At 40.8% G+C, this 17,028-nt stretch overlaps 2 protein-coding genes across 3 annotated transcripts in view; both read right to left on the bottom strand.

Moving 5' to 3' along the window:
• Positions 1-210: 210 nt before the first annotated feature.
• med8 (mediator complex subunit 8) lies at positions 211-6,095 on the bottom strand. Of its 2 annotated transcripts, none has more exons than XM_034080204.1 (7): positions 6,020-6,095; positions 5,577-5,698; positions 2,678-2,822; positions 2,437-2,577; positions 1,325-1,412; positions 978-1,238; positions 211-465 (listed from the first exon to the last, which is right to left on the bottom strand). In XM_034080204.1, exons 1-7 carry the CDS (start codon positions 6,023-6,025, stop codon positions 395-397), a joined length of 834 nt encoding a protein of 277 aa, XP_033936095.1. In that variant the 5' UTR covers positions 6,026-6,095; the 3' UTR covers positions 211-394. The 2 variants fall into 2 exon arrangements, with proteins under 2 accessions (XP_033936095.1, XP_033936101.1); XM_034080210.1 differs by having other exon boundaries at positions 999-1,238.
• A 2,179-nt stretch (positions 6,096-8,274) lies between these two features.
• Positions 8,275-17,028, bottom strand: part of LOC117445033 (4-trimethylaminobutyraldehyde dehydrogenase-like) — a 19,710-nt gene continuing 10,956 nt past the window's right edge. The window contains exons 4-9 of the mRNA XM_071203037.1: positions 11,038-11,241; positions 10,763-10,951; positions 10,515-10,602; positions 9,922-10,063; positions 9,567-9,679; positions 8,275-8,774 (exon numbers count right to left, since the gene is read on the bottom strand). Coding sequence (XP_071059138.1) covers positions 8,680-8,774; positions 9,567-9,679; positions 9,922-10,063; positions 10,515-10,602; positions 10,763-10,951; positions 11,038-11,241 — 831 coding nt within the window. The 3' untranslated portion in view covers positions 8,275-8,679. The remainder of the gene's footprint in view (positions 8,775-9,566; positions 9,680-9,921; positions 10,064-10,514; positions 10,603-10,762; positions 10,952-11,037; positions 11,242-17,028) is intronic.

Genomic DNA, 17,028 nt, shown 5'->3' with positions numbered 1-17,028 from the left:
AAAAATTAGCAGAAATATTACTCTCCTGAAGTGCACATACAGACAGAACAAATAATGAAGTATCTTTGTGTGTTCATCACACAGCCAATTAGTTCTTATAATAACATATTTGATTGAAAAGAGAACATGTCCAACACAAGCTATTATAGTCCATACATGATGACACACTGCCCTCTAGTGGCTCAGATAATGTATCAACAATGCACCATAAAAGGTCACTAATATTATCATTTTATTTTTGGAAAACGTTTAAAGAAACAGCTTTAGTGAGAACAAAAAAAATTACTTTTGCAGGAAAATATACAAGGATACAGGTTTAGTTTTACAAATGTCATTGCTGTATGTGTGTTTCTGAAATGTAACACGTCTGGTGAACATGTCATTTCTGAGGAGATCATCGGTTGTAGGGATGAATCGACCCGGATGCAGATTTGATGTTTGTCTTGATGCTGCTTGGTATTTTTCCTGAGAAAGAAAAGAAAGGGAGAGAATAAATAATATGCAACAACTTCAAATTAGACTCATGTGGGGGCGACTGTGGCTGTGGGGGAGTGCGGTCGTCTTTCAACCAGAAGGTTGTGGGTTCGATCCCAGCCCATGCAGTCAACATGTCGAAGTATCCTTGGGCAAGATACTTAACCCTGAGTTGCTCCCGATGGCCAACGGTGTGTGAGTGTTAGGTCCTAGAGTAAGGGGCTCTGTGTGAATGGGTGTGAATGTAGTATGTAAGGCGCTTCAAGGAGTTGTAAAGACTGGATAAAGCGCTATATAAGTCCAGTCCATTTACCATTTGGAACATATCCACTTTATTTGCAGCTAAGTAAAGTGTACCCTTGAAATATTCGGTTATTTTGAGATAAGTGTACAGCATCACCACTTTATACACACCGTTACACAAACATTAACCCTGACTAAATCAAATATCTGGGGGCCTAACATCATGAGTGTGCTGAACAGTGAGACAGGAGAATACTAACCCAGCTCTCCAGGCCTCCTACCTGGCTGCCCCTGCTGCTGAGGGGCCACGGGGCCTCCCATACCTGCCTGCTGGCCAGAACCGCCCCCGATGGTGACCTGCTGTAAGGTGGGACCTCCACTCATCATGGGCCCTTGTCCTGGGTGTCCAGGGGCCACTGGGCCCGGGGGCCTACATTTAGAGAGCCCCTTCCCAAACGCCACCGCTCCGACCAGCGCGTTGGTGTCCGCGGGGTTGAAGGACGGCTTGCTCTGACGGATTGCTGGGAACAGAACATATTGAGTGTCAACACGTTGAAGTGTGTAAATACATTTGAGATGATGAGATGATGATGAGAGTGAAACACACCGGCAGTCTCTGAATCTCTGTCGTCACGGGGATTGTTGAGCTTCTCTAGCAGATTGGAACACAGTTTGTTCAAAGTCTGGATCTGTTTCTGTTGAGAAGAATATCATCGGGGGGGGGGGGGGGGGGGGTTTACAAATGGAAAGAACTCTCGGCAGTGTTTGGCAAGTGAATTCATACTTGTAAGAGCCAACTCAAGACCCACTGTTTTGTCTTTTCATTCCATTGTATTCATTCTTATGTGATCCTGTCCTGTGTTGGTATTACATGTTCTTATTTATGGGACTTGGCTTTGGAACGGAAGGCTGGCCGTCTCAAGTCCCCTAACAGACAAAACAAGGGAGTGTGGACTGGTACTTGGAACGGTCCCAGTTCAAATCCTGGGCGCTGACGCAGTGCCATTGAGCAAGGCACCGCACCCCCCCGCATTGCTCCCTGGGCGCTGTAAAATTGCCGCCCACTGCTCCTAGTACTAGGATGGATTCAATGGAGAGGTCAAGTGTGTGTGCGGTGTACATCTACATGTATGTGAAAAATACAAACGTTTTCATTCCTCTGTTTCGAATAGGAAAATACATGTTAAATAGTTTGTTACATGGGAAAGGGGGGTAGGTGTTGGTATCATTTTTGCTTATGTCTTAGGTTTGTGAAGCACTTTGTGTTACCTTTGTGTATGAAAAGTGCTATTTAAATCAAGTTTGAAATGATTTAAAAGTTCAACATGTTAGTTGAGTTTCACCATTCTAGATTCTAACTTTTAAAAGTGTTTCTACGTAATTAATTAAAGATATTCGACACCTACATTAACATATTTGAAAATTCCTTTCATGGAACATTTAAAATAAATAATGTTCATAATGAAACATTGACTATTCCATAACTACATTGTCCCCATGTCACTGAACCATCTTGTTGTTATTGAGGTTGTTTCTCCAAAACCTATTTTGGACTTGCAGCAGTTGTAAATGCAGTTGACTTCACACACACTCATCAGCCAATCAGCTGAAAGCAGCCAGTTTCAACCAGTAATTGGTGTGTTCTTATATTTAAGTCCAGCAAAGTGCTTGGTATTTCGGAATAGGAGTAGGGCAGCATCCATGTGAGCACCATCTGACCTGTGCCACCTCCGGGCCAATCCGTGCTGCCTCCACACTCAGCTGTTTCTCCTGCTCCTCCACCTCTGGATCAGGCTTAGTCCGCAGGTAGTCTGGAACAATCTCATGGCTGAACACCGGGACGCGCTGCTCAGTGAGTTTCTGTGGGGAGAACAAGCAGAGCCCGAAACAGACCGGTCAGAGAGATGTCTTCAAAGTCACATCAGAGGAGCAGAATGCAGACGGCGGCTTTGAAGCTCACCGCTAAATCCTCATCCCGGTCTGGAGACAGGAGCAGAGGGATTATGACTTGGTTGCGAAAGGACGGCGTCTTCTCGTTCTTGAGCAGTTTGTTGATGGTGTTCAGCTGACTAGAGAGCAGAGCGAAGTTGTCCAGAACCGACGGCCTGAATGACACAAACGCACATCATCACCTCATGTCAGAGGGAAACGGATTTACAAACTATTTGATGACAAAAAGAAATTAGGAGATGTTTCATTGCATTGCTTTTACGCAGTAGAACACGTCCATCCACTCACCAAGCAGGGCTTACATATTTATTTGAGAAGGTTTAATTAGTTAGGACAATCCACAAACAAATATAATTAGATGTTGTTTCTTTTGAGATAACTTAATTCAATCTTTACTAGAGAATTCAACCAGAGAGAGATTGGTCACTCAGAAATGCCGAGGTGGAAGAAGTACTAGATTTGTTACTTAAGTAAAAGTAGAAATACTACATTTTAAAAGTACTTTGTTACAAGTAAAAGTCCTGCATTCAAAATCTTACTTAAAGTGGACCTATCATGCTATATTGGAAACATATATTGCAGGGCCATACCTATACAAAACATGTCTGTGAAGTTCTTTGCTTAAAATACCAAACAGATCCCCCTTTGTAGCCGTGCCTCGTACTGCTCAAAACCCCTCTTCTGCAGCCCTGTTAGAGAAACGCAGATCTTGGGTCCTTAGCTTGAAAAAAAGAGAAAAAGAGAAGGCGGAGCTAATGCCTGATCAGAATTCTACCGAAGAAAAATTCTGCTTTGAGAAAACGCCATCCTGTTCTAAACCACATCAAGGATTATTTCTGAAACAGTACGGAGCTCAAATGCTTTTTGTCTGGCAGGTTTATCACAAGGTGAGTTCTTTTTTTATTTCCTGCTTTTTAAACACATGTGCTCTCCAGTACAGGTTAGCTCTGAGTGTTAGCGAGGCTTGCTAATGTAAACAAAGACGAGATTACATCCAAAACACGTCAGGCATTGTTTCTGATAGCAACTTTCTGTGGGTGCTGCCGATTTGCCATCAGATCGGCAGCAAATCTGGATCCGCTCGTTGTGCCCCCGTTTTTTAAGATTTGGGTACGGAGGAAAAGAGAGAGAAAAGACATCACAACGTGCATTTTGCATGATAGGTCCCCTTTAAGTAAAAGTACAAAAGTATTAGCATCAAAATATACTTAAAGTACCAAAAGTACTGCTTATGCTTTATGGCCCATTTCTAAAATCGTATATATATATATTGAGTTACTGGGTTACTTTTATTAATATTCATGTGTTTTAATCACAACTGGTAAATGTAGAGCTAGTTTGAATAACTTTATATAAAGTAGAATAAACTGAAAAAACTCAGGTTAGGTATAAGTAACTCTAAATTGTACTAAATGTTGAAGCTCGAATGGTAATACGGTATCTTGTTGCCGGTGTCTGAAAGACGAACATTCATATTAAACTCAGTGTGAGTCAAATCAAAATGCTCAACTGTCAAACATTCCATTATAGTGCATATTATATATATAAGTCTTTGAGTAGTTACATACAGTGGAGGAAATAAGTATGTGATCCCTTGCCGATTTTGTAAGTCTACCCGTTTACAAAGAAATTAATTTGCATTTAAATGTGGGAAATAAGTATTTGATCCCCTTGCAACAAACAAGAACTGTGGCTACCTAAGACCGGTTATATAAGTCCTCTGCCTTTAAAAAAGTATCCTCTCCACCATGGGCAAGACTAAAGAGCTGTCTAAGGACCTCAGGGACAACACTGTAGACCTGCACACGGCTGGGATTGGCTCCAAGACCACCAGAAAGCAGCTTGGTGAGAAGGAGTGGGTGTGATTATTCAGAAATGGAAGACACACAAAATGAGCATCAGTCACCCTCGGGCTGGGGCTCCACACAAGATCTGCCCCGTGGGGTTTTGATGATCAGGAGAAAGGTCAGGGGTCAGCCAGAACTACACGGAGGAACTTGTGAATGATCTCAAGGCAGCTGGGACTACAGGCACCAAGAAAAGTATTGGTAACACACTACACCATCATGGATCCAATCCTGCAGCGCCTGAAGGCCCCCTGATCAAGAAGAAGAGAGAAGCCCGTCTGAAGTTTGACAACGAACCTCTGAATGATTCAGAGAAGGCTTGGGAGAAGAGGATGCTGACTATAACCCCAAAACACCATCTGTCAGGCATGGAGGTGGAAACATTCTGCTTTGGGGGTGTTTCTCTACTAAGGGGACAGGACCACTTCCTGCATCGAGGAGAGGGTGGACGGGGCCATGTACCGCAAGATCTTGGCCCATAGCCTCCTTCCCTCAGCCAGGACTCTGAACATGGGTCATGGAGGGGTCTTCCAGCAGGACAATGACCCTGAACATACGGCCAAGGCAACACAGGAGCTGCTAAAGAAGAAGCACATGTCGGTGATGGAGGGGCCTAGCCAGTCTCCGGACCTTAATCCCATAGAACATCTGTGGAGGGAGCTGAGGCTTCAAGATGCAAAGCATCAGCCTCAAAACCTGAAGGGTTTGGAGAGGATCTTCAGAGAGGACTGGACCAACATCCTTCCTGAGATGTGCACAGATCTGGAGACCAACTACAAGAAGCGTCTGACGTTTTGCAAGGGGATCAAATACTTATTTCCCACAGTTAAATGCAAATCAATTGTTATCTTTTATGTAATGTCAATTTCTGGATTTTCTTTTTGATATTCTTACTCTCAATGTTAAAACAAACCTACCATTAAAAATATAGACTGTTCATTTCTTTGTATGTGGGCAAACTTACACAATCTGCAAGGGATCGGTTATGATAATATAAATTAGTATTGACAAGTTAAACAGCACAAACTAATATATTTTGTTCATTAAAAAAAATGTCCTTACCATGTTAATCGCTCGTACTCATTTTCCAGTTTAAAAATGAATATAAGGAGAGCGTTTTTCACGTGAGCAACCCGAGAGATGAGAGACTCCACCGCCGCCTCCAGCTGCTTCTCCTCCCGCTGCTGAGGGGAGAAAGGAGCAAAGCTGCCTGATAAATACTCACACTTAACAAACAAAATAATAAGGACAGGCTTTGTTCACCAAATAAATGTCCGTTTAACTCTATAATAAGTAGGAATTCATTCATGTTTAACTAACAAAAGCTGGTTTAAAAGCAAACTAGTTTGTGTCTCATTTAGCAAGCTAGCTAGCTGTAGTCTCCACATACGTAAATCAGGAGCAAAGCATACAAGTATGCGAGTACAACTTCAATTAGAACGCACGTGAAAATATAAAAAAGTCGCATACTGTAAATGGATATAAAGGCATTTCAATAATATTACCTGCATTGTTGAACTACAAGCTAAACGCCGAAATGTTAATGTACTGTCCAAGTATAAACACTTCCGGTTCAAGATGTCAAAATAAAAGCATGGAATTTGTTGATACACTTTTTTTACTTCACAGAAATGTACGCATACTAAACATGCAGGGTGGAATAACTTAGTAGGCCTACTGTTATTACATACATATTAGAGGTACTTGTCCTTCCTTGATTAATGTAATGGTATGCAATAGTATAGGGCAAGTACCGCAGTCTCTCCTCCTAAATCCTTTTGAATTCTCCTATCCACTATCCCTTAACCCCATGACGTTTCACTCAGAGGTCAAGGAATAGACGATAGGGTTAGAATTTAGGAGCTGATTTTTGGACTATTCGACTGCAGCCCAGATTTAGAGGGAAATATTCTAATAATCAGGGGGTGCACATAACTTTTTTGCCCTGGTTCTCAAAGGAGCACCTGGAGATGTTGCTTGGTGCTCATCCTTAAAATGAAATAAACCGTAACTTTTGAGGGGGTCTTGACTTTATTTGCCAGACACACGGCACTGAACACACATGCAGAGGTGAGCACAGAACACACATGCAGAGGTGAACACAAGACAACATTAGCACGACCAGTAATCCTACAAGCTGTCATCACTACCCTCCTGACTGTTCTCCTGACTGTTCTCCTCACTGTCTTCCTCTCTGTCAGACATGGTAGCTGATGATGTAGGCCTACTACTTTCTCTCTGGTTGAGTCTGCGATTAGATGCTTGCATCCAAGTCAACAGCTGGTTTTGGGTCGAAAGTCTCTGTTGTCATCTTAGCAGTGGCGTTTTTATATGTACAAAAGTGGTGAGGCACAAAAAACGTAGATTTTTATTATAAGCTTCTGCAGTGAAGTGCAGCGAGGTCCATGGCTGGTGAGGCACTAGCACTGACTCTTCAGGTTTCCAAATATTATATTTTGACCTAAATCAAAATATAATATTATTTTCAAAAGCTATTTTAGTCTGATGCTTCGATTAATTTTAAACAGACAGGTCAACAAAAGGATACCCAAAAAATGTAATTTTATCATTTAAATACTGAATTGTTCTCTCTTAGTAAGATCCCATTTTCAATAAAACTGTGGTCTTACCTTGACTTGAAGATGAAGTCCATTTGCCTATCTTTCTGGACAAAAATCTCTATTACTTTTTTGTAAAAGTCCTCCTTATCTTCTTGTAGTTTCAAAAGTCGAAACATAAATCGAATCGATAGATTTTTTTTTTAGAAAATTATAAAAGTAGGGTATGAGGGTAGGCATGTATGGGATTAGTTTTGTTTCATAAAGATAAAGCAACATTTTCTCAGAATCAAGCAAAACTAGGAGTTTAAGAGAAAAAAAACTCAGTCAAGCTAAATAAATGTAATTTCAAAAATAAAACTAAGTTGCAAACAAATCATTTGTGTAATCATGTAAACTATAAGTCTTTTTTCTTTGCTTTAACATATCTTTTTGTTTGCAGATCTCAATGATCAGACTTTTGCTCTCGCTGCAGCTCTCTCGTTTGCGCTCCCTAATTTTTTGTTTTCGATTCTGACACAAACGTCCCAGGTGGGTGGGACTTTCAGGGGTGCGTCCCCATTGGCTACTCAGTTTTTGAGTGACAGCCCAGTCCTCCAGCGATCATACAGTGCAACTCATGCAGCAAACTCCGGAGTCCTGGGGAGTTTTCATGAAAATATCGGACTTATCTTATGGATTGCTGTGCATTAGACTTGTGTTGTGTAGTTTATACTTTGTTCCAACTTTAAATATTTTGGAACAGCTCCCATAGATAGAGCTAAGACGCAAGGAAGGGACGTGATTGAGGGAAAGGAGGAGGTGAAATACTCAATTGAGATGAACCTAGGGGCTTGATCGGGGCTTGACCAGTCTATGGGCTTGACCCACGTCGCTCAAAACGGCTCAAAAGGACACTGTAGACACTAATTAGAAGAACAGACTAAAACAGCAATGTACAGACGAATCAGATGATTAAACATGATCGTAAAATATATTTTAAGATGTATTTTTTTGTAATTATTATTTACATTTTTAACTTTCTGCTGACACTAGGTGGAGCTGTAACCCACCGGCCCCTAATGACCTGCCACTGAATACAAAGAATAACTGTCTTGTTTTAAATAACAGGAAGAGCTTCATGGTGATTTCTAATAATTGTGTCATCCATTGTTCTTAATTCATCTTTTATGAAAAGTAAAAAAGCCAACAGGAACCAAGCATTAGTATCTAAAACATTTTTATTTTTGAAAAAAGGCATTTGTTTTCTTATTTAGTGTTTTAGTTAAGCATACAGTAAAAAGAAACCTGTTCACACAGTTCCTTTCACTATAGTATCATTTCTCATTGAGTGTACATATCAGCTGCAAGTGTTTTTTATGAAGCAGTTAGTTTGACATATAGGCTTGTGTTTATATACTTGGTTTAGAGAAAAGTAGGTCCACTGGTTGCCTAGAGATAGTAAAGTATTCACTTCTTACATGCGCATTTGAAACAAATCTGCCCCTCCAAAAGTACAAAGCATACATAGTGCAAAGAAAGTGCTCTCATGTGTGTTGCCTAGCACATGACTGAAGCCAGAATTATTTGATGACAGTTCTGCATCAGCAGCGCACAGTTGGTGAGTTCTAGAAGAGACTGTCCACGTCGCCCATTTCCACAACCACAGTCTTCAGCTGGGAGTAGTACTCGATGGTCACCTGGCCGTTCTCTCTGCCGAAGCCTGGGGAATATCAGCAGAGGTGTTACCACGCCCACAGCTATTCAGTAAGAATATTTAGTCTCTCTAAACAACAGGGTTCCCAAAGCATTATTTGTTTGGGGGCCTCTTTACTTTTTGTAAAACATTAAACCGCTGAATTGTTTCTAAATCCACAAAACAGTTTTGAGAAGGAGGTGGAAATAGCATATCTTTCAAGATTACTGGAAATGCAAAATGAAATCATTTAAAGCAGAAGCAGAAAGAAACCATTCATTCATTTTTCAACTAAATTAAAGACTTTGTAATTTTCATTCATTATTAACGGCAATATATATATAAGCAGCATTTGTTTACTGATTTAGAATGTACACAGCATAACAATGAAAATGTCGATTGCTATAAAACCTGACCTAAATATTTTTTTCATTTGCTCTCCAAATAAAATGTCAATAAAGTTACAATCAATACATTTTTACAGAATATAATTAAAGTCAAGTTGTTTCACACAAATAATTATATCCATGTATGTTAACAGTATGTTATATCAAAATGTCCTATCGACAGCTTCAAGCATTCTCTCACTGGGCTTTAAATGTAAAACACCACTAGGGGGCGACAACTGTAGTCTGCTCCAATGAGCTTATTAATATATTTTCTCTGCTTTTCTTTGTATTTTTGTATTCTCCTCTCTCGCTCACATTGCAATGCTAATTTCCAGTCAGCTATTTTATATCAATATGAACTACCACTGCTATTGATGAGCTGTATATCTAACAATGACAAAAGTGCTGACTGACCACCTAAACACCCTACCTGACATCTTGTACCCTCCGAAAGGCACCTCCACAGGGCTGATGTTGTAGTTGTTGATGAAGCAGGTCCCTGCCTGCAGGTTCTCAGCCACACGATGGGCTCGAGAGATGTCCCTGCATGCAGAGGAAAAGAACATGTTTCTGACTTTGAGCACAAAAGGGAGTTACTCTTCTGGATGCAATGTGATCACACAGCTCCAACCACAGAAAAGCCTCTGTTGCAAAATGAATTCCAAAAACAATAAAGGAATGCATAGAACTAACCATTTTCAGGAGCAGAGTGTCAGCGATAAGCAGTTGCAACAGACTGCAGAGAAATGTGCAACTCAAGTGTGTTGTGTGTAAACTCTGCTGACCTGGTGAACACTCCAGAGGCTAATCCAAAGGGGCTGTTGTTGGCCCTCTTGATCACTTCCTCCTCTGTGTCGAAAGGCAGCACAGACATGACTGGACCAAAGATCTCCTCCTTCACACAGGTCATTTCGTCTCTGCAGTTATCTGTGTAGGGTTGGAAAGCACCAGATGTTCAATATGTTGCATTCTGGGACATGCGTGTTGTGTAAAGGAAGAGTGGTGCAGTGATAAAGCTAATGTTAGGCTAAAACACAGTTAATTGGCTGCAGGTCACCACCGCTAAGCTAAAGGCGGCTACTGAAGTTCAGGAATCTCTTTTGGTCGCTTGTTAGCAACTGCTGTTTTTAAAGAAATGGTAATATATTCACCAGTGGAGTATTTACTGACATATCTTTTGTTGAGGAACAAAATGTGACTCGTAAACTGGTCTTCACCACAGACTTTATTTTGGGAATCTAACCAAAAACCATTGACTTCAAGGCGAGGGAGCTGCTAAAATGCTAACCCATTTCCAGGTTAAGAACCCATTCCTGCGCCACTCTAAAGAGGGTTACAAAATATCCAGGCAACCTGGAGAATATTCCAGGAGACTTACCAAGAACGCAGGGTGACATGAAGTAACCCCCTTTCAATTTAGGGTCACTGGGGACAAAAGGCTCTCCTCCACAGAGCACTCTGGCTCCCTGAAAAAAAGTGAAATATTAACTATGGAACTAAGATAAGCATATTAAAACCTCATATCTGCTTCGAGGTCAGTTGCTATCACAGCTGCTTTATCTCAGATAAACACTCCTCCACAGTTGCTCAACTCTTCCTCAGGGATCATTCAAGTTATAAACACACCTCTTTCTTGGCCTGGTTGACATATGCCAGCACTTTGTCCAGCTGGGGCTTGCTGATCAGCGCTCCCATGCGGGTGTCATCTAGCAGCGGGTCACCCACAGGGATGACCTTGGTCCTCTTCACCACTTCTTCCAGGAACTGCGGCATGATCTCCCTCTGCACATACACTCTGGTCCCATTGCAGCACACCTATACAATGAAAAGAGAGCTTTTAAAGCCGTCAAAGAATGCACTCAACCAGATTGAGCTGGATGCAACAGAGGAAGAAAGCTGACCTGTCCCTGTGTAAGGAAGTTTGCCATGAGTGCTCCCTTCACTGCGTTCTCCATCTCACAGTCTTTGAAGATGAGGAGGGGAGATTTTCCCCCGAGCTCCAGAGTCACATGCTTCACACTCTTTGCAGACATCTCCATGACCTGAGGGACAGGAAACACACGGGGCATTAACAACAGAAGCCTTGGAGAAGTTGAGCATGTTCTGAAAGATTTATAACAGAAACGTTACTCCAATATATTTTATGATTAGAATGGGAGGTAAAAACAAGGCCCGGCCCCCCCACTGACACTTTACCTCAGCCACAACGCAGACTCTATACGCATTACATTAATGCACACATTAATGCACACATTGTTCAAATATTGCTTACTGCACATATTTCATATTTACTGCATTCTATTTTGCTTTATTTTATTGCTATCTATCTATATTTTTGTTACAGTGTTCTTAACATAGTTCGCTATCTGTGTACCTTTTTTTGATTTTTTGTTTTATATTTTATGTATGCACCATGACATCAAGTCAAATTCCTCGTACGTGTGAACCTACCTGGAAATAAACCCGTTTCTGATTCTGAGGTGGATAGTGTAAAATACAGAGAAAAAACTCTTCTGGGATTAAAGAAAAAAAATATTTTATTTATTTGAAGACTATTAAAAGTCATGAATTTGAAAGAAAAGAAATCTCAGCGATTAAAGTCACAAACTTAAAGAGAACATCATATGCTCATTCGCTGTTTTCATATCAGTACGTAGTGTCTCTACTGGGACATGTCTCTATGCTTTAATCAATCAATCAATCAATCAATCAATCAATCAATCAATCAATCAATCAATCAATGTTTATTTATATAGCCCAATATCTCAAATGTTACATTTGTCTCAGTGGACTTCATAGTTTGTACAAAATATCACACACCCTCTGTCCTTAGACCCTCACATCGTACAAGGAAAAACTTCCTTCAAAACTTCAAAAAGCTCTTTATTGTTCTCATACTGCCTGTGCTGCAGCACTTCTTTTCACCCTCTGTCTGAAACCAGAGCACAGTCTGCTCTGATTGGTTAGCTGGCCAGCTCTGTTGTGATTGGTCAGCCGGTTAGAGATGTCGCACCCCCATTACGTACAATCCCAGTCCCAGCCCATCATGTACAATATGTTGGAGCACTAGAGTAGTTATAACCATGCTGTTTCAATCCAAAAAGTGACAGGTAGTGTGACAGGTCACACCTCTCCCTACTTATGCAAATGAGCTAAGTCCCGGCCCCCATTGCGAGACCCTTTGATGTGTTGATTAGGGCAGACTCTTTGAAGTTATGTTGTCTGGCCCATGTCCCCTCACACCCCTTTGTAGTCTAGTCCATTGATGTGTGTTATAACAGGTAGGTGTGAAAAACCCCCCTGTGTAGTGCCTTTGTTGTACAGTTCTTTGATGTGTTGATTAAGGCAGACTCTTTGAAGGTATGTTGTCTGGCCCCTGTCCCCTCACACCCCTTTGTAGTCTAGTCCATTGATGTGTGTTATAACAGGTAGGTGTGAAAAGCCCCCCTGTGTAGTGCCTTTGTTGTACAGTTCTTTGATGTGTTGATTAAGGCAGACTCTTTGAAGTTATGTTGTCTGGCCCATGTCCCCTCACACCCCTTTGTAGTCTAGTCCATTGATGTGTGTTATAACAGGTAGGTGTGAAAAGCCCCCCTGTGTAGTGCCTTTGTTGTACAGTTATTTGATGTGTTGATTAAGGCAGACTCTTTGAAGGTATGTTGTCTGGCCCCTGTCCCCTCACACCCCTTTGTAGTCTAGTCCATTGATGGGTGTTATAACAGGTAGGTGTGAAAAGCCCCCCTGTGTAGTGCCTTTGTTGTACAGTTCTTTGATGTGTTGATTAAGGCAGACTCTTTGAAGGTATGTTGTCTGGCCCCTGTTCCCTCACACCCCTTTGTAGTCTAGTCCATTGATGTGTGTTATAACAGGTAGGTGTGAAAAGCCCCCCTGTGTAGTGCCTTTGTTGTACAGTTCTTTGATGTGTTGATTAAGGCAGACTCTTTGAAGTTATGTTGTCTGGCCCCTGTCCCTCAGAGCCCTTTGTTATCTAATCTAATTAGCCTTTGATGTTTTGCCCTTTGATGTGAGGTGCTATAACAGGCAGGTGTGATTTCACACTGGTGCAAGCCTTTGATGTTAATCTAGGTGTCTCTTTGAAGTTATGCGTGAGACTGTCTACCCGTCCCCTCCCAGCCTCCCCCCTTTTCTCCACCCCCCTTCCTGTGGCTATGAAGCCAGCAGATAGTGGGGGTGGAATTAGATGAAGATAGAAATACACTCAAACTAAATTAAAAAAGACAGTCATTTACACTTACCAAGTCACCATTCAAAAAAGAAAAATGTCAAGAGACGCCTCGAATGGGGTTTAACCAGCCTGTGACAGCTTACCCGTCTGAAGAGCCAGTCAAGAAACGAATGCAGCATCGGGGCCGGGTTCAGAGTACAGCCTCTTTCTGGTCATGTGAGCGCTCATGTGTGTTGGAGGAGGGGCTCTGTAAGGAAGTCTGAAGGAAGGGGCATATTTCCACCCCCCCCCCGGTTGTGTACTTTCAAATTATAGCTCACTCGAGATGGTCTCTCCAAAATGACAGGTTTTGCATGTATAAAAATTGTATCTTACAGTTCCTTTGTGAGTGAATTACACACAAATCTGCAGAGTGTCACTAAAAAAGTTTTACGCAGTGACTGACATTCTGTATGGGGTTCACACCCGAGCTACTGCAGGGGGGTGATTATGCTTGGCTCTCGGGGGATGGGGGGTTAAGAGTTTCTTAACTAAATCTTTACACATAAATCTGCCGAGTGTCTGTAAAAAAGTCTTTAAATAAAAAAAAAAACTTGCCTTTTTAGAGTCAGAACGAAATCTCCTCAAACAGAGTACTTTATGTTAGTGGTCCGCTTTTATACACAAAAGTGTATCTTTTAAGCATAAATCTGGCAAATGTTCAAAACAGCCTTGTTTTTCACTGAAATAGCCTCAAAATCACAAACTGACATTAAGAGTCAGATTCTTAACGAAATCTACTGACACAAAGTACTTCATTATCTACTTTTCAGCTTTTATACACAAAAGTGCATCTTTCAGTAACTTTCTCAGAGAATTTAAGCATAAATCTGTCAAATGTTTAAAAACAGCCATTATTCTTCACTCTTTTGTAAAACGGACAGTTTCAAGAAAGATGAAACCGTGTTTATGCAGACATGCAAAATATCTGAAGCCCTATAAAAAAAAGTTACAAGTATATTGTGTTGAAAATATCTCAAAAAGTCGTAATTGTATAATGTGATACCTGAGGATATTCTCTTTTTTAATTGTAACGACTGTGAACTAATGTGTAATTACTTTTTTACTAACTATAAGAAAAGTCTCTCTGAAGAGGGGAAATAATAAAACAATTTTAAAAACATGATCTTTGTCTTTTTATAATTACTTTACACCACTATAAGGAAACCCAATATTAAGTTTTGTGTGAGGTTGTACTAGGGATAATATTAGAATTTTGCTGTACCCATAAAGAATGTGTTTCTGCTCCATTTCACTCCATGAAGCCTCCAGCTTGTACAAGGGCTCCGCCTCCACTTAACATAACATATCCCGCCCTCCTCACCAGAACATTTAAAAGTAAGGGGATGGAAATAGACGAAAAATAAATACGCTCAAACTAAATAACAGGCCAGTCATTTCCAATCACCAAGGCACTTTTCAAAAAAGAAAAATGGCCAAGAGAAGCATAGATATGGGTTTAATCAGCGAGACGCCTGTGACAACGTACAGCCATCAGTCCGGAGCGCCAATCAAGAAACAAATGCAATATCTGTGCAGGATTCAGACGCCTCCAGCCGAAGAACTTCATGAAGAATGGACTCTGAAAAATGGCGATGTTTGGGGTTATGTATTCAACTATATGGGGAATGAACTGCATTTCTACAATCTGAAGAATGGAGAAACGTATGGACCCCGCAGTGTTAAAGCGACACTGACCTCAACAGATTGGGCTGTGTTAACTCTGGTGTCTTCCAGAGATCTCCACGCAACCACTGTAGTGCATCAAGAAACCATAGTGGAACCAGCGGTGTACAAGATATTTGCAAAGAAAAGCAAAGAAACACAGACAGCATGCAAGATCAAAGAAGAGATTTCACCGCCGCCCCTCAATGTGGAGGAAGAAAGAGTTATTTCCCCGCTGCCAGAAGTGAGAAGAGTCCTGACAAGCACCGTCTGGGAAACTAAAAGCGGTCCATCGGGGCGATGGTATTACCGTGCAAGCCGTTTGGAGACGCGGGGGAAGGACCCCTCTGATGATTTTGTTTTGGAGAATTTTAACTCTACATGTGGAGTTTTTCAGACATCTGTACGGGTGCCACTGACTGCTTGGCTGAAAATGATTAATGAAAAAGCTACAAAGCTTAAAGAACTTTTTAAACAGAGTCAGACATCGATGGACATTATACTGATGAAAAAGAATCTCACCTTTACAGAGGACTCCCACTCAACATAACAAGTCACACCCTCCTCACCAGATCATTTTAAACTAAGGACCCCTCAAAGAAAAACATTGTGTATTCTACCTATGTAAAAAGAGTGTCGGGGTTGTCTTACGAAAATGTGTTATCTCTGTATCAAGATGATGTGTTTAAAAATGAATTTTGTGAAAAATACCAACTGTGTGTGAGAGACGTCATAAAGACACTCATTTTAACCACAGTGTTTGTTCTCTACAAATGTTTTAAGATTGTTACAAAATGTAAAAAATAAAAGGTATGGAGACAAAATTAATTCAGGTGACTCTGGCTTTATTAGGAAAACAAACATATAATACAAATGGTTTAGGGGTTAAATGTAACCATCGTGGACTTAATAGTCTAACAAAATACTTTATCTGAATACATTTGTTCTTTTTAAGAGCACTTTTTGAAATTATTTATTTATTATTTCAGTGGAACAATCCAGTTTTTGTTAACATCAACGCTTTATTCTCTTTTTTCTTGTGTTACTAAGATACTTTTAGACACACTTTGGTGTATGCAACACTTGTTCAGATAAACAAGGTTTTTTCTTTTCTGATAAACTTACATATTTTAGTTATTTTCTGCTACCAAGATACTTTGAGATACACCTTGATGTACGCAACACTTAACAAAGGGTATAATATGAAGTACTTGGTAAGGAAGGGGTTTTTCTTTAAGGGGTGCAAAACTTTAGAACAGGGTAAAATATTCATTAATTTGTATTGAATTGAGTTTTCTTTTTCTTATTAATTTTCAACATACTATTTGTACACAATGACACAATGACAATTTCTGACATACTATACTTTTGACTTTTTTCTGTAGAATCTTGACAAAACTATTACTTGTTCTTAAATTATGACCTATTGCTGGAGATGAGATGAAAAAGCTACAACGCTTAAAGAACTTTTTTCTAAAAACTCTCAATTCTATAATTGACTCCCCCATTCAACGCAATGAGCCCCACCCTCCACTCAGCAAATCATCTAAAACGAAGGACCTCGCTAAGACGACCGTTGTAAACTAGCCATGGAGCAGAGAAAAGCCAAGACTCCCCCCGCGAGTTGCAGTCAGGAACAGAGTCCACCAGCAACACCACCATGTGGGAAACCCGAATCTTGCAGTACTACTGCTGCTGATGCTACTCCTCGGGTCAAGAAGTCTCGGTTTAGGGACACAGTGAATTCGGAGTTGTTTCATATTCTGGAGAGGGTGATGTATCGGTACAGAAAAGAAATCTGCAAAGAATGCCGACGCAGTGACCCCGACCAGAGGCAACACGATTGTCGGAATGACATGCCCGATTTCTTCTTCAGAAACAATTACAAAGCGTTAATGAAAAGACTTTAGCTCGCCGACTTCGTTGCAGTGATTGACCAGAGTCTTATTGAAAAAGGCATTTGCGAGGATAAACTGAGGATAGGACGCGCTTCGGAAGCTTT

The sequence above is a fragment of the Pseudochaenichthys georgianus genome, chromosome 4 (assembly GCF_902827115.2).
Source record: "Pseudochaenichthys georgianus chromosome 4, fPseGeo1.2, whole genome shotgun sequence".
Lineage (NCBI taxonomy): Eukaryota > Metazoa > Chordata > Actinopteri > Perciformes > Channichthyidae > Pseudochaenichthys > Pseudochaenichthys georgianus.
Note: the sequence above shows the minus strand (reverse complement) of the source record. Positions and strands in the feature narration are given on the sequence as shown.